The 25,731-nt window shown below is 39.4% G+C and overlaps 1 protein-coding gene across 1 annotated transcript in view; it reads right to left on the bottom strand.

Moving 5' to 3' along the window:
- Window positions 1-25,731, bottom strand: part of RIMS2 (regulating synaptic membrane exocytosis 2) — a 788,551-nt gene that overhangs the window by 146,683 nt on the left and 616,137 nt on the right. The window contains exon 23 of the mRNA XM_054018206.1: window positions 949-984. Coding sequence (XP_053874181.1) covers window positions 949-984 — 36 coding nt within the window. The remainder of the gene's footprint in view (window positions 1-948; window positions 985-25,731) is intronic.

Here is a 25,731-nt window from a genome sequence, read left to right on the forward strand (position 1 = left end):
ACAGCCATTTTGATACATATCCTGGTTGGGAACAGGAAGGGAATGCAGGATGGCTGAATTGCCCTCGTGTCAAAAAAAAAAAAAAAGCCAAAGTTGTCTTAATGTTGTCTCCATGCAAGCTATTATATAGGCTAAGGTCCCAAACAGGTGGAGTTCATAGCTCCAACAATTTGCTTATGCTTTGAACCTCGTCTCAGAATTTTACTAATAGATAATATTCTATAAGTAACAGATCCAAAATGATTGGTGAGGAGCCAGAATAGCGGGCACTGTGTACCTCCTTCCGAACCCTGGCAGTGAATGTGTGTCCAGGGGAAGCGGGCATGGCTGTAGTGCTGCTAAAATTCAGCATGCCAGGCTGCAGAATGGCTGCTTGGAGGTGCTTGAACATGGCCACAATTTAGAGCAGCCCTGAGAACATGCTGGGGGCGGGGTGGGAGGGGTGAACTGGCTCAGAGTGGGCACCGATGCACTGCTCCAGCACAGTTTACAATCCACATTTCTGTTTTTATCTTGAATTAAAGATTTAACTATTTCAATATTGGGTTCCTGATTTATTGTTATCATGACTTGGGGACATTAAATGTTGGCCTTATGTTAACAGTTTTAAAAAAGAGGCTCTAATTAGTGATGTGATTAATACCTAATTTATTCCAAACCCAACTGTTTACAGCATCAGATTTTTGCATGCAAGGAGATAAAAAGCTCATTCAACTATATTTGGAGTGAGACAGTGTGAATGTGATTGCCTATTAAGCTCAAATAGAGGTGTCATTCTCTAGGGAAAGCCCAAAATGTATTTCTTAGGTTATGTTTTCTACTCCTAATTTTGCATCAAAGGAAATACAATACTGTATACCAGCTGTATAATACACATTCTGGCTAAATATTGTAGTTGTACATCGTCTAAGGCAAACACACTAAAAGATTTTTAATAAGCTGCCCTACCTGCATTCCCATTCTCTGGATCTGCTTTCTTTTCTTCTATAAACAAATGAAAGCAATGTGTAAACCAAAAACAAAAGGAGAGAAAGAATGCAGAAAATAATAATAAAAGTAAAAGAAATCATGCATTAAAGGAGTAAAATCCATCAAATTCATTTGAATTCGTGAATTTGTCAACCAAACAAGTAAAGTGTGCTACACTCAGAAGGTTATTCACTGCGTATTAGCATGTACATTTTTGCACCCTTATTAGAGAGTTACTGGAGGGAACCCAGTGGTATGTATGCACTTCCAGTCTCATTAAAACAGTCCATACAAAAGACAGCAAGGCAGGTGTCAAACACAGTTAGCCTATGGTTCTCATGAATACGGTGTCATATAAAGAAAAACCCAAAACATACTTGTGCTATATGTTTTATGAAGCATATACAGCATTCAGTCAAGCAGGAATATTAAATGTCTCATTTTACCCCCCCCCCCCCCCCCCAGGAACTATTTTAAACCTTTCTTTAGATAACCAATTCTGGTAACTCCCACAGGTCACCAGATTTAATGACAATGTTACTGTAGTTTTGTCTTCAAGCTGGGGTATGATGAAAAATAAAACAGAAGATAATAAAGGCAGTACACAGCCCTCAGTTTTTGCACATTATTCCTACTGACTTATGTCAACAGACATTTTGAATGTAGATCAAGGGCTGTATATGGACCTAAGTGTTTCTCTGGAAACAGGAAATGAAAATGAACTGAATCCCTATCCAAAAAGTTTGCCAGCACATACACTATACTTTGAAATCTAAGTTTGGCAATTAATGTATAAGCATTCAATGTCAAAAGGAAATTTACTTTTAATTAGAATTAGAAGTATATTTATTTTTCAACTCAGTTTCTCTCTTTCTCATCATAAGCCAAAATAAGATTAATTAAAAACAAAACTAAACCAAAACCAACCAAACAAAAATCACTGAAATGTTGATGGAACAAAAAACTCCAGCAGGTCACAAATCCAAAATTCATGGTATCATTCAAATTATTAAATCTTTTATTTCAGAATTGCCACTTATTAGGGGAGCGTTTCCACATTATTATTATTTATAGTGCACAGACACCTCTGTCCTAGTGGAATAATACAAAAGATAAATCTTAAATAAATATCACAAATCTGACTTAATCTACAATTTGTAGTTAGCTACCAAAGGAAAGGGCCAAATCGTGCCTAAGGAACAACTCAAAGCAGTGTCAGGGTATATGTGCATCATACAAATATAGGCTCTTGGAATGCAGGGAAGGCATGGATAGTACATCATCCTTTGATGCAGCACAGCTTTCATTCACCTTCCTGTGGGGAATCAGCTCTCCTGGTCAATGTGGAGGGGAACATGGGAAGCCATCATTCTACCCCCTCTCTGCTCACCTGGGGAAGTCACTATTCTATAAGGTATATTAATATGCTTGGTCCCTGTGTATAGGTGCAGGCCTCCTATCCAGCCTTGTGCTATACACCTCCTATCCTATACCTTATCCTATACACCTCCTATCCAGCCTTGTGCTCTCATATACAGTAGGTCTTCATATAACCTACAACATGAATAGTATTAGAGAGACAAGGTGGGTGAGGTAATATTTTTTATTGGACGAACTTCTGTTTGTGGGAGAGACAAGCTTTCAAGCTACACAGTGTTCTTTTTAGAAGTACGTCCAATAAAAGATATGACCTCACTCACCTTGTCTCTCTAATATCCTGGGTCTGACACAGCTACAACAACACTGCATGCAATGTCATTTGGTAGTAAGTAATGGTAATTAGATATTTAGAAACAGATTATTTTTGCTCTTTCAAGTATTTTATTATTTGCAGTTACATTTATTTGTATTCTCTTGCCTTCTGTTATGGTATGTTGGCCCTGGCAAACTCATTTCATCTTCTTAATTAAACAAATTGCTAAACCTTTTGAGTTTTCATACATCTATGTTTTCTTTTACGCCGCTTGGACTCACCAATATGATGGCTAGGAATACAATACTTTCTCTCATTACTTTCTCAAAAGTATAGCTATCCTTTTTGCTATCTAAAAATAATTGTATACAAGGAATTATTGTAATTGGTTCAATCTAAAGTTTGTGAGAGTTAAGTGGCATCCATCATGATAATACCCTTGATTTGGGGCACAGATTATGATTAAAGATGTTCTAAATTATTTTCATATAAATATTGAGAAGAAATCTCTGTTCAGTCTGCAACAGCATCTAAAAATGTAGAAATTTATTTCTGATATGATGTAGGATAAACTTATTATTTTCCTCATATGCTGAGATGCTTTGAAGGACATATTTTTCCAACTGCCTAAATTACAAGATTTTTCTGCAGCACATCTTTATATGAGTATGTGGTTGCTAAAAAGAAGGGAGCTTGAAAGGAACCTGATATTTAGAAAGTGTTCAACACCAGTCCAGTGACAATCAGCCATTTTAAATGGTCTCAAATTGGACACCTTACTAATGACAAATCATTAGTCACTTCTGAAAATTCTGGCTCACAGCTCTTCTGGTTGCATTATCTTTCTGCCCTTCAGTGTGTGAGGCTGGTCAGGGGCTGGTCTCAATTACTTCAGTAAACTACACCAGTTTATTTTAGCTGGGAATCTGACCCCCATTTTTAATAAGCTCAAGAAAATTCCTTGAAGATCAATTAAGTGTTTTGAAAATGGAGTGACTTATTCTATGTGTATATTTGGTAAGAAAATAAGACTAGCTGAGCCTATAAGCACAGTTTACATATTTACAGCAATGCTGCAAGAGAAACAATTAAATAAGCTTGTGTATTTCAGTCTTTATGATTACTTAATTAGGCTTTTCTTTCCTTTCTATATCCTTCATATTAACCAATATTATTCCTTTTTTACTTTTCTGTGTCTTGAATTAACCTTGATATATAGACTGAAATCCTGATATTGTATCCTGTGTATGACCAGATGAACTGAATAAAGTATTGAACTCTAACTGTATCAAAGTTATCCAATTTGTCTGGGAAAGAAACAATACACTTCACGTAAGTGGATTTCTGTACATTGCAGAAATGATCTGTGTTGGGCCGCAGCTAGATTAGACTATAGGTGTGTATATCTGTGTTTCTTTCAAGATTCACATATTCCTCACTTTGCTACAAAACGGAATAGCCCCTGTATTTGACCCTTGTTTAACAACGATCCCTAAGCCTGCATACAATAGTTAACCACTGCCTATGTTCCCCACAATTAGTCCTATAGGAAGAGGGGAAGAGTCAATGGAGATAACAACATCAAATATGAGCCCTAGGAGGATACGGGATGGGTTGCAGAGGATTGCAAGGGAGAATAGGAATCGAGAGGACTTGCAGCCAGAGAGAACAGGGGATAGACCCGAGAATCGCACCATCACCAGGAAAAGGCAGGTCTACGTGATTGGGGACTCCTTACTGAGAAGAATAGACAGGCCTGTAACCAGATCTGATCCAGAGGACAGAAGGGTGTACTGTCTGCCGGGTGCTAAGATATGGGATGTGAACCTGAGGCTGAAGACGATCCTAATGGGAGCGGGAAAGAAGCCACTGATTGTCCTTCATGTGGGAACAAATGATATGGCTAGATTCTCGCTGGAACGTATCAAGGGAGACTATGCCAGGCTTGGGAAGACGCTTAAGGAAATCAAGGCTCAGGTGATCTTCAGTGGGATTCTGCCAGTTCCTAGAGAAGGGCAATAAAGGTGTGACAAGATTATGACGATCAACAGATGGCTCAGGCAGTGGTGCTATAAGGAAGGCTTTGGGATGTATGGCCATTGGGAGGCATTCATGGACAGAGGACTGTTCTCTCGGGATGGACTTCACCTGAGTAGGGAGGGAAATAGACTTCTAGGATGGAGGCTGGCACAACTGATTAAGAGAGCTTTAAACTAGGAATTTGGGGGAGATAATTGGGAGATGTCTCCACGCTGGATTTTAACATTGAGAGGGAAGAAAACGAAGGAGGAAAGGATACAGCTGTGGGTAAGAGAATGGACATAAGGAGGAAGGGTAGTGAAGATATCAGTCTAATAGGTGATACTGGCAGTAGAATGTCTGGGCCTAATCGGGTAAAGAATGTGAGCAAAGCCAAACAGCAAAAATTAAGATGTTTGTACACCAATGCGAGGAGCCTAGGTAACAAAATGGAGGAACTAGAGTTACTGGTGCTGGAAGTGCAACCAGATATTATAGGGATAACAGAAACATGGTGGAATAGTAGTCATGACTGGAATACAGGTATTGAAGGGTATGTGCTGTTTAGGAAAGACAGAAATAAAGGCAAAGGTGGTAGAGTAGCATTGTATATCAATTATGAGGTAGACTGTAAAGAAATAAGAAGTGATGGAATGGATAAGACAGAATCTGTCTGGGCAAAAATCACACTGGGGAAGAAAGCTACTAGAGCCTCCCTTGGGATACTTGTGGTACGCTATAGATCACCGGGATCCGATTTGGATATGGATAGAGACCTCTTTAATGTTTTTAATGAAGTAAATACTAATGGGAATTTTGTGATCATGGGAGACTTTAACTTCCCAAATATAGACTGGAGGACAAATGCTAGTAATAATAATAGGGCTCAGATTTTCCTGGATGTGATAGCTGATGGATTCCTTCACCAAGTAGTTGCTGAACCAACAAGAGGGGATTTGGTTTTGGTGAGTAGTGAGGACCTCATAGAAGAAATGGTTGTAGGGGACAACCTTGGTTTGAGCGATCATGAGCTAATTCTGTTCAAACTAAATCGAAGGATAAACAAAAATAGATCTGTGACTAGGGTTTTTGATTTCAAAAGGGCTAACTTAAAAAAATAAGGAAATTAGTTAGGGAAGTGGATTGGATTTAAGAACTTGTGGATCTAAAGGCAGATGAGGGCTGGAATTACTTCAAGTCAAAGTTGCAGAAACTATCAGAAGCCTGCATCCCAAGAAAGGGGGAAAAATTCATAGGCAAGCATCTCAGAGAGGTGATTAAGAAAAAGCCGAAAGCCCACAAGGAGTGGAAGATGGGAGGGATCAGCTACCTTATTGAGGTCAGAACATGTAGGGATAAAGTGAGAAAGGTCAAATGCCATGTAGAGTTGGACCTTGCAAAGGGAATTAAAACCAATAGTAAAAGGTTCTATAGCCATATAAATAAGAAGAAAACAAAGAAAGAAGAAGTGGGACCGCTAAACACTGAGGATGGAGTGGAGGTTAAGGATAATCTAGGCATGGCCCAATATCTAAACAAATACTTTGCCTCAGTCTTTAATGAGGAGCTTAGGGATAATGGTAGGATGACAAGTGGGAATGAGAATATGGAGGTAGATATTACCACATCCACGGCCGAAGCCAAACTCAAACAGCTTAATGGGACTAAATCAGGGGGCCCAGATAATCTTCATCCAAGAATATTAAAGGAACTGGCACATGAAATTGCAAGCCCATTAGCAAGAATTTTTAATGAATCTGTCAACTCAGGAGTTGTACCGTGTGACTGGAAAATTGCTAACATAGTTCCTATTTTTAAGAAAGGGGGGAAAAAGTGATCCGGATAACTACAGGGTTGTTAGTTTGACATCTGTAGTATGCAAGGTCTTGGAAAAAATTTTGAAGGAGAAAGTAGTTTAGGACATTGAGGTCAATGGTAATTGGGACAACATACAACATGGTTTTACAAAAGGTAGATCATGCCAAACCAACCTGATCTCCTTCTTTGAGAAGGTAACAGATCTTTTAGACAAAGGAAACGCAGTGGATCTAATTGACCTTGATTTCAGTAAGGCATTTGATACGGTTCCACATGGGGAATTATTAGCTAAATTGGAAAAGATGGGGATCAATATGGAAATTGAAAGGTGGATAAGGAACTGGTTAAAGGGGAGACTACAATGGGTCATACTGAAAGGTGAACTGTCAGGCTGGAGGGAGGTTACTGGTGGAGTTCCTCAAGGATCGGTTTTGGGACCAATCTTATTTAAACTTTTTATTACTGACCTTGGCACAAAAAGTGGGAATGTGCTAATAAATTTTATGGATGACACAAAGCTGGGAGGTATTGCCAATACAGAGAAGGACCGGGATATCATACAGGAAGATCTGGATGATCTTGTAAACTGGAATAATAGTAATAGGATGAAATTTAATAGCGAAAAATGCAAGATCATGCATTGAGGGATCAATAACAAGATTTTTTGTTATAAACTGGGGACGCATCAGTTGGAAGTAACAGAGGAGGAGAAGGACCTCGAAGTATTGGTTGATCACAGGATGACTATGAGCCGCCAATGTGATATGGCCCTGAAAAAAGCTAATGCGGTCTTGGGATGCATCAGGCGAGGTATTTCCAGTAGAGATAAGGAGGTGTTAGTACCAATATACAAGGCACTGGTGAGACCTCATCTGGAATACTGTGTGCAGTTCTGGTCTCCCATGTTTAAGAAGGATGAATTCAAACTGGAACAGGTACAGAGAAGGGCTATTAGGATGATCCGAGGAATGGAAAACCTGTCTTATGAAAGGAGACTCAAAGAGCTTGGCTTGTTTAGTCTAACCAAAAGAAGGCGGAGGGGAGATATGATTGCTCTCTATAAATATATCAGAGGGATAAACACCAGGGAGGGAGAGGAATTATTTAAGCTCAGTACCAATGTGGACACAAAAACAAATGGATATAAACTGCTCATCAGGAAGTTTGAAATTAGATGAAGGTTTCTAACCATCAGAGGAGTGAAATTCTGGAACAGCCTTGCAAGGGGAGCAGTGGGGGCAAAAGACATATCTGGCTTCAAGACTAAGCTTGATAAGTTTATGGAGGGGATGGTATGATGGGATAGCCTAATTCTGGCAATTAATTGATCTTTGACTATTAGCGGTAAATATGCCCAATGACCTGTGATGGGATGTTAGATGGGGTAGGATCTGAGTTACTACAGAGAATTCTTTCCTGGGTGTCTGGCTGGTGAGTCTTGCCCACGTGCTCAGGGTTTAGCTGATCACCATATTTGGGGTCGGGAAGGAATTTTCCTCCAGGACAGATTGGCAGAGGCCCTGGTGGTTTTTTGCCTTCCTCTGCAGCGTGGGGCAAAGGTCACTTATTGAAGGATTCTCTGAACCTTGAAGTCTTTAAACGACTTGAGGACTTCAATAGCTCAGACATGGGTTAGGGGTTTGATATAGGAGTGGGGGGGTGGGATTCTGTGGCCTGCAGGAGGTCGGACTGGACGATCATAGTGGTCCCTTCTGACCTTAAAGTCTATGATTCTATGATTCACAGATCTTGTAGGGCCCTTTTTGATTCTATATGTCTATTTAGGAGATGGAATGAAGAGTACAGAATGCTAATTAAATTCCTAGCTGATTTTAAAGCTCAATGAAATATTCATCTCAAGTGTTTTTGACAAAATTTATTAGTATGAATGTGCACAGTGCAGCAAAAATTGCAACAAAAATAATACGAATTGTTGAGGGCTATTAATATAAAACATTATGGCAGCAGTGCTCAATTCAGGGGCAACATGATTTAAAGAAATGTGCACAGGGCTAGAATCCCAGAGCTCCTCACTTGCATTCTATGTTTTCTGTAACAAAATAAAAATAAAAATAGAAGGAGAGAAAAATTCTGTCAAAATTAGTATTATATTTTATGGAAAGAGTTTTATGTGAGATTTTTGTTTAAAGGGATAGTATCAGACATAATGGGCTCAAATAATAAAAAAACTAATACATTTATTTTCATTTAGTAAAAAACAAATGGCATTCAAATTTTTAACTATTTTGTTGCTTTTTAAATGTTGATGAGTTAATGAATATATATTGCTATAAAAAACTAGTATTTGGAAAATTGCCTTCTTTGATATTAATGAAGTTTTGGTTTTCTATAAATGGGTAGATTTAGATTATAGCAATGAGTGCAACTGTCAAAGAAAAGAATGAGAAGCTGGTTAAAATGTCAGAGTTGTGTGTATATATTGTACTTAGTGAATATGAATGAATCGTTGAAATGCTGTGTTTTATTTCTTTTTTAGTTTGATTTTATATTAATATATCAATTAAAAACACTCTGGGAAAGTCAGATCATTTACCAATAGCAAATAAAACACATATTACTAAAACACTGACTATGATTATCCCAAACTCGTGCCAGTACTAGGGTGACCAGATGAGAGAAAGAAAAAATCGGGACACATGGGGCAATAGCAAAAAAAAAAACAAAAAAAACGCTGCCAGCGGATATCGGGACAATTATGCAGGGCACACCCCGAAATCGGGGATTTTATCGGGACGTCTGGTCACCCTATGCCAGTATACAGTACTCCATGTTTTCCATGGGTTGTGCTGGATTCTCAATCACTGGCACTTGTTAAATCAAGATTGGACGTTTTCTAAAAGATATGCCCTAGGGATCATTTTGAGGAAAATTCTCTGGCCTGTGTTATACAGGAGGACTAGAAGATCACAATGGTCCTTTCTGGCCTTGGAATCAATCATTCACCCATCACTAGCTTCTACAATTTAAATGTTTTTTCCCCTCAAACTTATACTAACATACAACATTAGATAGGTGAGTGCAACTTTTCTTTATGAATGTTGTTGAATCATTTTAATAAATATCATGCTGATCAGCAGAAAATATGAACTTTTAATTCTAAAGGAAATGACATTGATTAAAATGTAAAAAATGATTAAAACATAAAAATAAACTAGAAGCACTTCAGCATTATGAATTATGGCCAACCAATAGCATCAACCTCCTCAACAGATGCCCCAACATTCTTTGTGATAAGAAACACTTAGGTCATTTTCCAACCCCAAAAGATAAAAAAAATATATTGTTTACATCATATAACATATTTTTTCTAAACCCTTAGGCTAAAATAAATGGTATAACTATAGTAACAGTGGTCAACTTAGACCCTAAATCCATATTTAGGTGCCTATTTTTTTTTATAAAAGGATAGGAGGCTGATTTTCTGAGGTGCTGAGTACCCACAACTTCCATTTCATTGAGATGCCTCAATATGGGTTTAGGTACCCACTTTATAAAATATTAGCCAAAACTACTGTAAGTTACCACACTTATTTCCATACAAGGTAGAAAAGGAGGTAACCTTTTTATAATTTGCTTTATAAAGAGTATAATAGCAACTTTGTGTTAACACTCACTAAAATAATAATCTTCTCAAAACAAACATTTTACAAGAGTTTTTTTGGACTCATTTTTTAAAAATGTTTGGTTTCAAATAGCAAAACTAGGACACATCAACAGCTCTGTACTCCTCTTACATGCAATAACAAAGAGTTAGGATTCCTTGAATTCTTCAAAGCATTCTAACTAATTCAATTTCCACTTCTATTTCTACCCCTTCCCCCGCCCCCCAAAAACCCCTATCACTTCCCCTGTATTCCAAAAAAAATATTTTACTGTATGCCTTACTTCCTGATTTAAGAAAGAGACTGGCTGGGTATTTGCCACTACTTTTATTCATATCCCATGAATAGCATATATTTAACAACAGTAAAACTCTTCCTAAGAGTAAGCCAAGCTGTGGTGTAATGGAGGAAAATGCCTATGTTTACCACCTGTTTCCACAGGATCAGCTAATACAGGTTGCATTTGAGGCCTTTAAGGACAGCCTCCAAGGAAACCAGCACGGCTATTCCTGGAACAAGCATATTGGCTAAACTGTACATGCTACCTGAATGAGGAGGATGCTGGGGTAAGAACACTGGCAAGCCTCATTCATACTCTACCTTGCATTATGAGTCTATCCTGATGCTCTTTATTCTTGCTGTCCACAGTTCCAAAGAAACTGCTGGTGGTGGCTGTTTTTCATGAGTGTTGTACTACAGTCCGGAGCTGTATAGCCAAAGTAGGCAAGTGTGTAAAAGCCACCTTCAGTGCCACCTGCAAGACCTGCAGATATCTGACCACTGACCTCTGGAAAGACACTGTATGCAGCAATTCTTTCCAGGGGGGTTATATTATTATCATCTAGCTATGACCCACACACAGCCTGAGTGCAGAGAACTTGAATAGCTGATGTGGAAAGAAGTTAAATGTTTCTGTAGAAGAAACAAAATATTTTTTTTTTTCAGAAAAGATCTTTATTATTTTAAAGGGAAATTTAAAGGAGATTGAAGAGTCAACCACAGTACTCACAGGGGAAGGGTGGGATGAAAACTCTTAAGTCAGTGGAGTCCCTCAAGAAGGAGTATGTCTTTACTGTTTTCTATTTGAGAACTAGACATCATGTCTATTCTTGGCCTCAGACTGATACATTAAAAAAAGAGACTCCGAGGATATTTCTCATCAATTACACCAATTTCTATTACAGTGCCTAAAACATATTAATGATATTACTTTAAATTGACTGTAATTTGCTAAATAAATAACACTGCTTAGTAAAACCACTGAAGGAAATGACTTGGTGATCTAAGCCTTAGGACAGAAAGACCAAGACTCACTAGAACCACAGGTTCAAAAAATGATAGGGTAAACTCAGTTCAATATTCTTCTGAGCTAGATACACTGAGTTGGTAAATTGCATATGTCTTTTGGAGGAGGCCTTAAAAATGAGGTCCTGACTGAGCTAAGTACAGTAGGAAGGCACAATCCTTGTTCAGAAGAGCTTACAAACTAATTTAATACAAGACCCAAAGGAGTGTAACAAACATTAGGGTGAAGTAGGAGAGGAAAGACAAAGATAACTACTAGGAGTGTGCAGTTATAGAGGCTTGTAATATGCAAGACTGGATGATTCAGAATTATTTAAATGTTATGTTCTTAAACAAAACAAATAGTCATTGTGTGTGAGAGAGATTAGGATGCGATAGGGGACGAGTGGTAGCAGACACTCTGGAAGGTTCATCCTTGCATCAGGGCAAGTGCCAGTAGTGGCAGATCATACTGCTCCCCATTTCAGGGATGGCAGGAATCAGTGCAGCCTAATGCATAGGCTTGGGCAGCTCTGAGTACTTTGTGGAGGCAGAGAACCAACTCAGGTCTTCCTTCCTCCTATTCCTGTTTGCCCCTGTGTCAGCCATCCTTTGAGATGTTATATAAAATCATTTTTGGCAGAGTTGGGAATAGAATCTACATCCCTGAATACAGCAGATCCAATTCTCATCCACCTGGATGGACTGCCTCTTCGAAAGGACCTGTAAAATCCCTGTGGTTGGCCATGATGTCTGAAAAATGGAGCAACTTCTGTTTATGTAACTATTTCAAAATGTTATACTTCCTCCTGTAGTGGCTTGTGCAAAGAGGGTAACAGCCTACCCTGGCTGCTAGCCATTGCAATTACTCCTTTAGTTTAAGTGGTAGAGGTTTAAGCTGTATTGCTGAAGGGCTAGGGTTCACTTCTTTCTGATGACCCTGAAGGAAGTAATACAACTGCATATTGCTTAATTTGTTTTTTTAAACAATCCAACAAGCCAAACAACACTAGGAAATTACATGCAGAATCTAATTTCGTAGAATGTTATTAACGTTTCAAAATCAAGCTCTCAAAAGTTATGACATGCCAGAAGTATGGTTGCCCATGCAACCTAAGTTCTGTCTCTTTGTGCATATTCATTATGGTACAGTCTTTAATTACATGATCACATACTATTTTGTCCACAGGATGGACAGTGCTCAGGCAACTGTTCAGTATTTCTTCTTTATTCTCATCATTCAGTTGTGGTCTCACACCTTATGTAGTACTCATCATCCAAACTCTGCACTGAATATGGAATTATTAATTTCCTCATAGGGTTTTCTATGGTACTCATCACTGAAGTATCTGAGTGCCTCACAAATGTTAATTTATATCCACAACTCTCCTTTGAGATACAAAACTATTATCGTCACTATTTCACAGATGAGTACAAAGAGCATAAGAACAACATTTGCATGTGTTGACCAATTATGTGGCATAATTTTTCAAATACTTAGCATTTTATAGTTTTAAATGAATAATAAATGAATCTTCACAACACTCCTGCCTGAGAGGTAGCTGGGTAACTACTGCAGATGGGGAACTGAGATAGAGCGGCACAGTGATCTGCTTAAAGCTACACCGGGAGTCACCATCAGAGTTAGCATTAGACAGAGGGGCCTCCTGGCTCCCAACTCTGGCCAGAGGTTCCACAGCTGACACTTACTTTTGCTGCAATTGTGAGTGCTCAGCACTTGTGAAAATTGGGCCCTTCTCATGTTGGGTTCCCAAAACATGAGGAACACACAGCAAAAATCTGGTTTCAGTAACTCACTTAGAAAATATGTGGCAGAGGCAAAGAGAGAATCAAGCTCTCCTAGGTGGCATTCACCTGCTTTAACCACAAAATCATCCTTTCTCTGCCTTATTTTTTACACTCCTCCTACACCTTCTACAGTAAATATGACACATTGCTACATATTTCTGCCTCATTCACCACACAGCCCTAATTCATTTAGTGAGCTCAGTGCATTCTGTGCACTGAATAATGCTGGGTCCTTTGGAAAAAGTAGTATGTGATCATGTAAATAAAGACTGTATCATAATGCATACACACCATGGGGCAGAATGAAGGTTGCATGACCTACCTCAATTCTGGCTTTTCCTAAGTTTTGAGAGCTTAATTTTGCAACCTTCATAAAAGTATTTCAATATAGCTTTACTGTCAGCAATATACTGCACAGCTGGAGTGCTAGATATAGTTAAAACTGGCTAAGAATTTCTATCCTAGATCATTTCCATTCATACTTTTCTGAAAAATAAAATTTTCCAGGCCTTGTCTCTGACTTAGATGAATGTTGCGATAGGGAGGTGCTAAGTCAATTACTCATGCATTATGGGTGGTACATCCACATCTGAGTATGTGAAAATAGTGTTGTCAATTAAGAAGATACCACAGAATTACAATATATGCCCATGTACTGTATCTGACCTTGTTCCTGCAAAAATTAATGTGTTTACCTTGGTATAAATGAGTAATTGAGGAAAACGACAATCATGCATGTTTCACAGAATCATAGGACTGAAAGGGACCTCGAGAGGTCTTCTAGTCTAGTCCCCTGCACTCAAGGCAGAACTAAGTATTATCTAAGGTGTTTATCTAACCTCCTCCTAAAAACATCCAATGATGGAAATTCCACAACTTCTCTAGGCAATTTGTTCCAGTGGTTAACTACCCTGATAGCTAGGAAGTTTTTCCTAATGTCCAACCTAAACATCCCTTGCTGCATTACAAGCCCATTGCTTAAATGGGCTTGTTTGTAGGATTGTGACCTCTCTGGGCACATACACTGCAGCAGGCATTGTGGCTCTATTGTACAAAAAAATAAGAGATGCTGTTTATTGGTTGCACATTCCTAAATGTTTTATTCATTCATTCCTTACACAGACATTATTAGCATATTTAAACATTCCCTGGTTTGAACTCTATGCTCAATTAGATATGTTCATATTAATATTAAAATAAGTTAGCATTATATGTAGCATTATATATAGTGGACCCAATGTGTTATTACAGAAACAGAAGAGAACATCTTAAATAAATCCAGGTCTCTCTGCTCCCCTCCTTTGACAAGTATAATTTGGGCTTCCCTCTTTTTACTCTGAATGATTGAGTCCTTGGTTCTCCTGTTACCCTCTCTCCCAACCAATGAACTATGGGCTCTTCTATTTCTCCCCACTATTAAATTAATTCTGTGCACTTCCCTCCTCCCCACATTTCTTTGCAAGCTCCTCTATTGCAGTCAGTGTTACCGACACTTCCAAATTTGATCACAAGTCTCAATATTTGTTTTGGTTTTTTTAAGCCCCAACCCCAATGGTCAGTCAGCTGCGAACCAGCTGAGCGGCAAACAGTGGAGAGGCTAACAGAGGGAGTCTGACTGGAAGTTCGAGTGGGGAGAGCCCACTAATGAGGCTATCATCTTGCAGGCTTCTCTGAGTAGTTCCTGCAATAGCTGAGGAAGCTCTTAGAAGGAAGGTAATATGGATGGTGAGCAATCGGCTGTTGTGACCTGCACAGGATGTGCCATGTTTGTCTTTCTTCCACAGGACAGAAGCGACTTTGTCTGTACAGAGTGCAAGCTGGTCTCCATATTGGAAGAGAAGGTTCAAGGTCTGGAGAAACAAGTATCAACCCTGTGTTGCATAAGAGAAAATGAAGATCTCCTGGACAGACGTCAGGATATGCTTCTACGGGCACAACATTCTGAAGAATCAGATCAGGCTGCACAGCGGGGACAGAAGGATGGTGAAGTAATTTGGTAGCATGTGACCTCCAGAAGAAGAAAGAGGAGCGTCCATGTACCAGCAATGCAGATACAGATGAGCAACCGTTTTCATGTTCTCTCCACAGGTATTAATGTGGAGAGTGTACTAGATGATACATCTGAGGGAAGGGAGCAGAAGGAGACTCCATCGATAGGAAGGCATGAGATGCACTGTCCTAGAGATAGGGGTTCCATGACCACTGCTCGCAAGAGAAGGAGGCAGGTGGTGGTGGTCAGGGACTCCCTCCTCAGGGGGACTGAGTCATCTATCGGCCGTCCTGACCGGGAAAACTGAGAAGTCTGCTGCTTGCCAGGAGCTAGGATTCACGATGTGATGGAGAGACTGCCGAGACTCATCAAGCCTTCGGATCGCTACCCCTTCCTGCTTCTCCATGTGGGCACCAATGATACTGCCAAGAAAGACCTTGAGTGGATCACTGCAGACTATGTGGCTCTGGAAAGAAGGATAAAGGAGTTTGAGGCGCAAGTGGTGTTCTCATCCATCCTCCCTGTGGAAGGAAAAGGCCTGGGTAGAGACTGTCAAATTGTGGAAGTCAACGAATGGCTACGCAGGTGGTGTCGGAGAGAAGGCTTTGGATTCTTCGACCATGGGATGCTGTTCCAAGAAGGAGGAGTGCTAGGCAGAGACGGGGTCCACCTAACAAAGAGAGGGAAGAGCAGCTACGCAAACAGGCTGGCTAACCTAGTGAGGAGGGCTTTAAACTAGGTTCACGGGGGAAAGGAGACCAAAGCCCTGAGGTAAGTGGGGAAGTGGGATACTGGGAGGAAGCATGAGCAGGACAGCACAAGAGGGAGGTCTCCTGCCTCATACTGAGAAAGCAGGATGATCAGAGAGTTATCTTAAGTGCCTTTACACAAATGCAAGAAGCCTGGGAAACAAGCAGGGAGAACTGGAAGTCAAGGAATTATGGTGTGATTGGAATAACAGAGACTTGGTGGGATAACTTACATGACTGGAGTACTGTCATGGGTGGATACAAACTGTTCAGGAAGGACAGGCAGGGCAGAAAAGGTGGGGGAGTTGCATTGTATGTAAGAGAGCAGTATGACTGCTCAGAGCTCCGGTATGAAACTGCAGAAAAACCTGAGAGTCTCTGGATTAAGTTTAGAAGTGTAAGCAACAAGGGGGATGTCATGGTGGGAGTCTGCTATAGACCACCAGACCAGGTGGATGAGGCTTTCTTCCGGCAACTAACAGAAGTTACTAGATCACAGGCCCTGGTTCTCATGGGAGACTTCAATCACCCTGATATCTGCTGGGAGAGCAATACAGTGGTGCACAGACAATCCAGGAAGTTTTTGGAAAGTGTAGAGGGCAATTTCCTGATGCAAGTGCTGGAGGAACCAACTAGGGGCAGAGCTCTTCTTGACCTGCTGCTCACAAACAGGGAAGAATTAGTAGCGGAAGCAAAAGTGGATGGGAATCTGGGAGGCAATGACCACGAGATGGTCGAGTTCAGGATCCTGACACAAGGAAGAAAGGAGAGCAGCAGAATACAGACCCTGGACTTCAGAAAATCAGACTCTGACTCCCTCAGGGAACTGATGGACAGGATCCCCTGGGAGAATAACATGAGGGGGAAAGGAGTCCAGGAGAGTTGGCTGTATTTTAAAGAATCCTTATTGAGGTTGGAGGAACAAACCATCCCGATGTGTAGAAAGAATAGTAAATATGGCAGGCGACCAGCTTGGCTTAACAGTGAAATCCTTGCTGATCTTAAACGCAAAAAGAAGCTTACAAGAAGTGGAAGATTGCACAAATGACCAGGAAGGAGTATAAAAATATTGCTCAGGCATGCAGGAGTGAAATCAGGAAGGCCAAATCACACTTGGAGTTGCAGCTAGTAAGAGATGTTAAGAATAACAAGAAGAATTTCTTCAGGTATGTTAGCAACAAGAAGAAAGTCAAGGAAAGTGTGGGCCCCTTACTGAATGAGGGAGGCAACCTAGTGACAGAGGATGTGGAAAAAGCTAATGTACTCAATGCTTTTTTTGACTCTGTCTTCACGAACGAGGTCAGCTCCCAGACTACTGCATCGGGCAGCACAGCATAGGGAGGAGGTGACCAGCCCTCTGTGGAGAAAGAAGTGGTTCAGGACTATTTAGAAAAGCTGGACGAGCACAAGTCCATGGGGTCAGATGCACTGCATCCGAGGGTGCTAAAGGAGTTGGCGGATGTGATTGCAGAGCCATTGGCCATTATCTTTGAAAACTCACGGGGGAGGTCCCGGATGACTGGAAAAAGGCTAATGTAGTGCCCATCTTTAAAAAAGGGAAGGAGGAGGATCTGGGGAACTACAGGCCAGTCAGCCTCACCTCAGTCCCTGGAAAAATCTTGGAGCAGGTCCTCAACGAATCAATTCTGAAGTACTTAGAGGAGAGGAAAGTGATCAGGAACAGTCAGCATGGATTCACCAAGGGCAAGTCATGCCTGACTAACCTAATTGCCTTCTATGACGAGATAACTGGCTCTGTGGATGAGGGGAAAGCAGTGAACGTGTTATTCCTTGACTTTAGCAAAGCTTTTGATATCGCCTCCCACAGTATTCTTTCCGGCAAGTTAAAGAAGTATGGGCTGAATGAATGGACTATAAGGTGGATAGAAAGCTGGCTAGATCATCGGGCTCAATGGGTAGTGATCAATGGCTCCATGTCTAGTTGGCAGCTGGTATGAAGCGGAGTGCCCCAAGGGTTGGTCCTGGGGCCGGTTTTGTTCAATATCTTCATTAATGATCTGGAGGATGGCGTGGACTGCACCCTCAGCAAGTTTGCAGATGGCACTAAACTGGGAGGAATGGTAGATATGCTGGAGGGTAGGGATAGGATACAGAGGGACCTATACAAATTAGAGGATTGGGCCAAAAGAAATCTGATGAGGTTCAACAAGGACAAGTGCAGAGTCCTGCACTTAGGGTGGAAGAATCCCATGTACTGCTACAGACTAGGGACTGAGTTACTCGGCAGCCATTCTGCAGAAAAGAACCTAGGGGTTATAGTGGACGAGAAGCTGGATATGAGTCAACAGTGTGCCCTTGTTGCCAAGAAGGCTAACAGCATTTTGGGCTGTATAAGTAGGGGCACTGCCAGCAGATCGAGGGACGTGATCATTCCCCTCTATTTGACATTGGTGAGGCCTCATCTGGAGTACTGTGTCCAGTTTTGGGCCCCACACTACATGAAGGATGTGGAGAAATTGGAAAGAATCCAGCCGAGGGCTACAAAAATGATTAGGGGGTTGGAGCTCATGACTTATGAGGAGAGGCCGTGGGAACTGGGATTGTTTCGTCTGCACAAGGGAGAATGAGGTGGGATTTGATAGCTGCTTTCATCTACCTGAAAGGGGGTTCCAAAGAGGATGGATCTAGACTGTTCTCAGTGGTACCAGATGACAAGGAGTAATGGTCTCAAGTTGCAGTGGGGGAGGTTTAGGTTGGATAGTAGGAAAAACCTTTTCACTAGAAGGGTGGTGAAGCACTGGAATGGGTTACCTAGGGAGGTGGCAGAATCTCCTTTCTTAGAGATTTTTAAGGTCAGGCCTGACAAAGCCCTGGCTGGGATGATTTAGTTGGGGACTGGTCCTGTTTTGAGCAGGAGGTTGGACTAGATGACCTCCTGAGGTCCCTTCCAACCCTGATATTCTATAATTCTATGATCTTATTACATAAAAACCTCTGGTTTTAGCCATCATAGCTGCAAAGAAAAACTGGAAAATTTGAACCCTAAAGGCTCAAAAAACTAGAATGGAACATCTATTGTCTTTAAAGTATCAGAATTTTTATTCAGTGTTGTGATTTCAGAGCCTGACTCACGATTTTTGAATCCTCAGCGTTGACAATACTGCTGCTTATAGTGGGCTCTCACTTTCCTAAGTCTTCCTCTCCACCTAACTCCTCTGCTGTCTATTCTCCATCCTCACTAAGGAGAGCAGCAATGGCTCTAGTCACTCCTTCCCCACTCCTTTTAAAGGATAAGTAGCAATTCAGCTGTTATAGGTCCTGTAAAAGAACTCTGCTTCCTGCCCTACATTCCCCTCCTGAAAAATGAGGTGAGTGAAGGGCTGCTCAGTAGTTATCCTCCCTCATCACCTACTATTAAAAACAGCAGCAGTGATATGAAAGATGAAATCTCCAGAAGAAATAAGAGGTACACAGCCTTGAGAAAAGTACTGAACAACATAGATATTAATCACTACATAAACAGCTCTCCAATGTTTAGTCATTACATCCTTATTTTCTTATCACACCCTTTTTGGTATGGGAGAACAGTGCTTGAACTCTAACAAGTTTATCTTTTAAAATCAATGCTGCATTTGATTAAGTTAAAGATCAGGATCTCAGAGCATCGAATGCAAGCTAATGAAAACCTTCAATTTTGAAACTACCTTTTCCACAAGAAAGAAAAAGAATGCTAAAATATTTTAGTTTCTGTAACTTCTGGAACAGTTTTTGAATGCAGTGATAAACCACACCTCACCAGTAGGCAATGTGAGTTGACAGGGATCTTAGAAGCTAACATAGAAAGAAAATGGATATGGGGAATAAACAGTAATTTGGGGAAACTATAATAGGTAGTTTGAAATGAGTAAGATAAGGTATTTTTTTATGTGTATGGCACCATTCCATTTACTTCAACACTTAGTATTTTTTGTGCAGTACATAGTTTACATGCACTGGTAAAATAATTATCTATATACAGATGGTAAACATCTAAAATTAAATTTTTACAATCATGAAGTGTTTAAATATATTGAGGGGACAAAAAGGGGGAAAGTATGTGAGATGGGATATGATAAAATATACAGGACACGTAAAATGAAAAAATAACAGAGAGAAAAACAGTAGAAGAGACAGACCTGAGTTTCTTCTTCTTGATGATTCCGCTTCTTCTGTGATCACATCATATAATGGACAGACATAGACAAAGGAGATGGGCGTGAGTGGATGTACTCAGAAGGTAAAAACTGACACTGAGGGAAAGGGTTAAAAATTGTTTTAAAGAGAAGCTTGTCGTGCAGAGTTAGTATATGGGGGTAAAATAACACAACAGACACCAAAAGGAAAAAGAAAGCTGAGAAAGAGCTGATTAAACTACTATTGGAGAAAAAGAACCAGAAAGACAGAGTTAGTATAAGAGATGAGGAAATAACAAATGTTACAGTTGACTGCAATGCCAGTCCTGGCGGCGAAGCTGAGGAAAGACTTGGTTAGCAAAAGATAGGCTAATTAGCAGTTACCACTTTGTTCATGACATGGATTAAGCTTCTTGAAACAATATCTATTTAAAAGCAAGTAACTTTTTTCTTTCTTTAAATGAACCTTAAAAATAACAAACCTTGATTTCATTCTTAAATTGCCAACATTGGGAACTGTATTATTAAAGTATTTTAATTATTTAATTTCCTTTCTTATTTATGCTGAACCAAACTTCAGTTTATCCAAAATTACAGATTAATAACTGGAAAAGGATAAAAAAGCCCAATATTTTCCAGAATTCACATAACACACCCTGCAAATAATCTGTGTTATCATAACATTGTGCTACTGCAATATTATCCAGCCCAAACTGTAGAACAAGGACAATAAAAACAGAATATATAATTATTTTCTCTCACATTCAAATGAGTAGATAACATTCTAGTGCCCTCAATTGTAAACCAATTATAGATGACTTACAGTACAGGATATTTATATAAGTCAAGTGCATGAAGCAACTGTGTCCTGTACCTTACATTAAAATGTAGCATTCAAAACCATTCACTGCCATCTAAGACATGAGTATATTTTGGGGAGAGTTTCACTCAGTTTCTATTTCCAGTTAGAGGGTGGAGGGAAGTAATCTTCAAAGGTAGTGGAAATTACACAAATGTTGGTGACCTGCCAACATCAGCAACATAAATGCATTCTTGTCTTCCAAAACGTAAGTAGAGCCAAAATATCCTGGCCTAGCTTTAACTTGAAATCCATACTGATCCTGAGACTTTCCTCATATATTCATCCCCCAATCAGAATTCATCTGCAGGCACTATAAAAAGAAGCCCAGAAAAGCTTGGGCAGTTGTTTTGCAAACAGTGTTGTCATTCCAAAAAAAATTATATAAATTGGAACACATCTGCATAAGTCAATAAATTGAAAATGATGCTAAAGACAAAACTTAATGTTACCTGTTGCCAATTTAATGTTGTGTGTTCTAAGTGCTCTGAATGACATTTCTAACTTTATTTCATGTTAAACTAGAGCTGGCATACTGTAACCTATTACATACTGACAAAGCCAAGATTCTGTAAATCTTCTGTAATAAATCAACTTGTAAAAGACACATCTGATATTTATTTTGATAATTGAATAGGAATTTGTTTACAATTGGGTACTAATCCATGAGCATATATGAAAGCAGTAAAAAGTTAAACAAAAAAAACACCAGAGCAGCTGAAAGCTTTGATAAGGACTGTTATGTACCTACATTTTGAAAAGGTAAAATGTTAGGATGAGTATGTATCTTTCTAGATAGGCAAGACATATATGTCATAAATCAAGATATGAACAAGTGAATACAAAAGATCAGCTTTTCCTAGGTACTAGATATCCTGTATTGGCAATATGCAAACATGATTGCCACAACCATATAAAAAAGTCCAACTTTGTTAAGCTCTTTGAACATGTTTTATGTTGTATTCACATGTCCCTGAAACCCACACTATTAACTCAACTAAAAGTATTATTAGAAAGTGTAAAACGAATATGGAAAAATATAATCTCTCTCTCTCGACCTCACATTTTTCATTGGTTATTTTTAATATCCAGCCGTTTGCTTATCTTAGAAAAAGAAACTTGCAGTTGGCCAAATCTCTCTTTAAGAGGTAGTGAAGGGGAGTTTGGCCTGAGTAAGGAATAAAGCCCCAGTTTTGCGATGGGATCTACCTACGAGAACTTCCAGCAAACAGGACTCTGTGTGGGCATAAGATTCCATAAGGGAAGCTTGTCTGCAGGATCAGGTATATGATTTAGGCCCAAATGATCAATATCTAGCTTCAATAATATTAATAACATGTCACAATATTTGCCGCCAATTCTCGGACAACACTTGTCATGAAAATTTGTGTGTATTTTATTTACCGTATGTACTCGTTCATTAGCCCATTCGTTTATAAGCCGACCCCCCAAGATGGTTAGGTAAAAATAGCAAAAACTGTATGACCCTATATTTCAGGGGTTGGCTCCTGGCTGTCAGGGTAAGCTGCTGGCAGGTTTGGACATTTTGTTTACTTGGAGCGTCGGCAGGCATGGAGCCCCTCAGCTCCCTGTGGCCGCGGTTCACCGTTCCCAGCCAATGGGAGCTGTGGGAAGTGGCGCCACTTCCCGCAGTTCCCATTGGCTGGGAACGGCGAACCGCGGCCACAGGGAGCTGAGGGGCTCCATGACTGCAGATGCTCCAAGTAAACAAAACGACAATATATTAGATATTCAATTCAATGATTCCATAGAGTTTAAAATCATCAAATTTTGGTGTAGACCTGTTTCTAAGCCGACCCCTGCTCTTCGATGCGTCACTTTTTTACCAAAAATATTCGGCTTATGAACGAGTATATACGGTAAATTTTAACAATCCAACAGTGTCATCATCAATTAAGTGAAACAATTTTTAACAGTACAAATGTATTGTTATTCTTCTGCTTCTGTTACAAGACAGAATGTATTAGAAGCTCAATATTAACACAAGCCAGGCAGGAAAATAAAAAGTTACTTGTTTACATCTGTCAGCTGGTGTCTCAAGAACTCAGAAGATTTTGCCATTGGTAATGTTTTACTTTTTGATAATGGCTGATTTGTAAAAGTTCTGTAGCAGATAAATTAATAGTGCTATTAGGACTTCCTTCTACTGATGGTTAACTGAAAGGGGTTGGTGTGTTGCCATGCCATAACTTTTAGTGAGTAATATATGAATATTTATAGCAGTTTCCTTTTGAGAAGCTATGCCATACATCCCAAAAAGTAGAGTTTTAAAACTCTCTCTCTATATTTCTTTTAATCTAATGAATTAAATCTTTGTTGATACAATTTATTAGCATCTGAGAGCAAAATTATGGGGTGAAAGGCTGTTAAATTTGCATGGTAATAATAGCAGTCGGTTCATTTACGTAGTCATTGCTTTGGTAAGGAACTAGCATTTATTTGCATCTATTGTTTGTTCTGATGTGGAACAATACTAAGTATAAATGCTTATTGCACAGAAATTAGGAAACAAGTGAGTGTCTTCTATTGAATACATTTATAAAGAAAAGTAATGCCCATTATTGTACCATAAATTTGAATAAAACAAAAAAGTTAATTGATTATTCTTTTATCTTGTTCTGACACAAAATTCTGTAATGTTTTTCATGACAAATAAAATGTGAATTACTATAGAAAAGTATTTAATTAAAGGTATCAATCTCATTTCACAAACAACTCTATCTGAAACTTTGCATATTACTGAGGTTGAACTTTGCTTTAACCTGCTACAAGGCAGGATAATTACACTAATCAGATATGCCCATATTAAACACTAATGTTAATACAGGGCACAGAAGTAAAGGGCAAATATCTTCCCCTCTGGGCAGATTTTGATTCCAATATTCTTTGCTCCTCACATTCACTGATCTTCCATTGTATCTTGAGGCTCAGCAGCCTCTATGGATCCCAGCTCTGCAGTGCTTTATTGCCTGATGCTGTCCTCATAATATAATTAATTGTGTGTAGAAGCACAGTGTCCTGTTCAAAATCCCAGAACATGGAGAAAATTCTAGGAAAGCTATGATTCAGGATTTTGTATGTCTCATACATGCATTTGACTAGCACACATATAACTGGATGAGGAGAATAGAGGCAAGTGGTACCCCACCTCCAGGACTCAAGAAAGGCAGCTGGTCCCTGAGGCCATGTGAACTGTGAAAAGGTGGGGATAGTGTAGGTGATCTGGGAATAGGTAAGAGCAGGGAGATAATTATTAGAGGAGGAGTTTGGAGAATAGCAGTCAATTATAATGAAGTGGTAATAAAAATCAGGTTTCAGTATAATCTCCCTGTCATACAGAGACAAAACCAGATAATAATTATTTTAGCCCCTCCTTGTAGGGTATACTAAATCCAAGACTCAGACTTCCAGTTCTTTTCCCAATTACATAAGATCCTTACTACTAAAGGCTAGTTCTTTAAAGTTCAGGATCATCCACCGACAATCATTACAGCAGACTGGACAGCGACAGAGATTTTTTGCACAAAACAATAATCAAAGTACTATGATTTAAAAATCCCCACAGAGAACAAAGAATTGGAATACTGTATTTTGTAGTTTGACCTTTCAAAGTAAATATATGACTAGATAAAAACAGAATAGGAATATGGAGAACCTACAGACACTCCTTTACATAGATAAGGGCAATAGATAGAAAGGAGGTTGAGAAACACATAAAAGAACAACCTTTAAATAATTTGGGTAGCATTGTCTCTGTATTGCATGAAAAATATCCAGTGTGCATCAAACTTACTGCTTTACAAATCTCAAGAGATATAACTGATCACAGAATATAAGAAATACAAATGAGAAATGCACAAAGACTGCAGTTATGATTTTGTTCCTTTAAACCAAGTTCAGATTATATGTTTATATAAAAAAACAGAAAGAATTTTCAAACAGTCTATTGCCATTACACACTGAGGGGTTTTTGAAATCCAGTTAATAAAAAGTATGTCATTGAACTGGGCTGACAAGATGGTAGATAACTCCCACCAACAGTCATCTAATTTAAGTTATTAAAATTCTAATTCTGCCTCAGAAAATACATTTTTCAGGGTATGTTACCACATTTATATACAATCTACTTGTAGTATAGGGTATATTAGCTATTTTGAATAGAAGTAATTGCTGTCAGAAAGTTGATCTTTCTGGTCTAATCCTACTCCCAGAGATGTCAGTGGACTCAACTTGGGATAGAATCAGGCCTTCCATAGGCCTATGATAAGAGAGTTCACAAGAATTCTGTCCAAAGCAGCAGTCAGAAATGGAGTTAGGAATAACTATACACAAAAGTAGTATGAAATAGAATGTGACATCAGACAGTTGGTCTGTCATGCTTATAGAGTCCAACAAGCCATATGTGTGTTATGCTGTAAAATTCCTTCCTGACCTCTGTATAAGTTCCATTTAAACTCAGAAGCCCAAGATTTCATTATAACTGTCTCCTAGGCAATAGCACCACAGCAGCAAACAGCATACAGACCCCTGATTTAAAAGGAGACACGTAGATGGCAGGACTTTTTCCTATGAGAAGTCCTTATACCCTGAAACACACTTCCCTGTCAAGTCTCCTAGAGCCTGGATGTGTTTCCATTCATAGAGGCCATGAAAAGTAAATCTTTTCATGTGGACTTTTGACAAGGATGTGTATTAAGGGCTGCAGGTGGTTAGATATAGGAGGGGGTCTTATATTGATTTTACTCAATTGTTATTCTACTCTGA

The sequence above is a fragment of the Malaclemys terrapin genome, chromosome 2, assembly GCF_027887155.1.
Source record: "Malaclemys terrapin pileata isolate rMalTer1 chromosome 2, rMalTer1.hap1, whole genome shotgun sequence".
NCBI classification, from domain to species: Eukaryota; Metazoa; Chordata; order Testudines; family Emydidae; genus Malaclemys; species Malaclemys terrapin.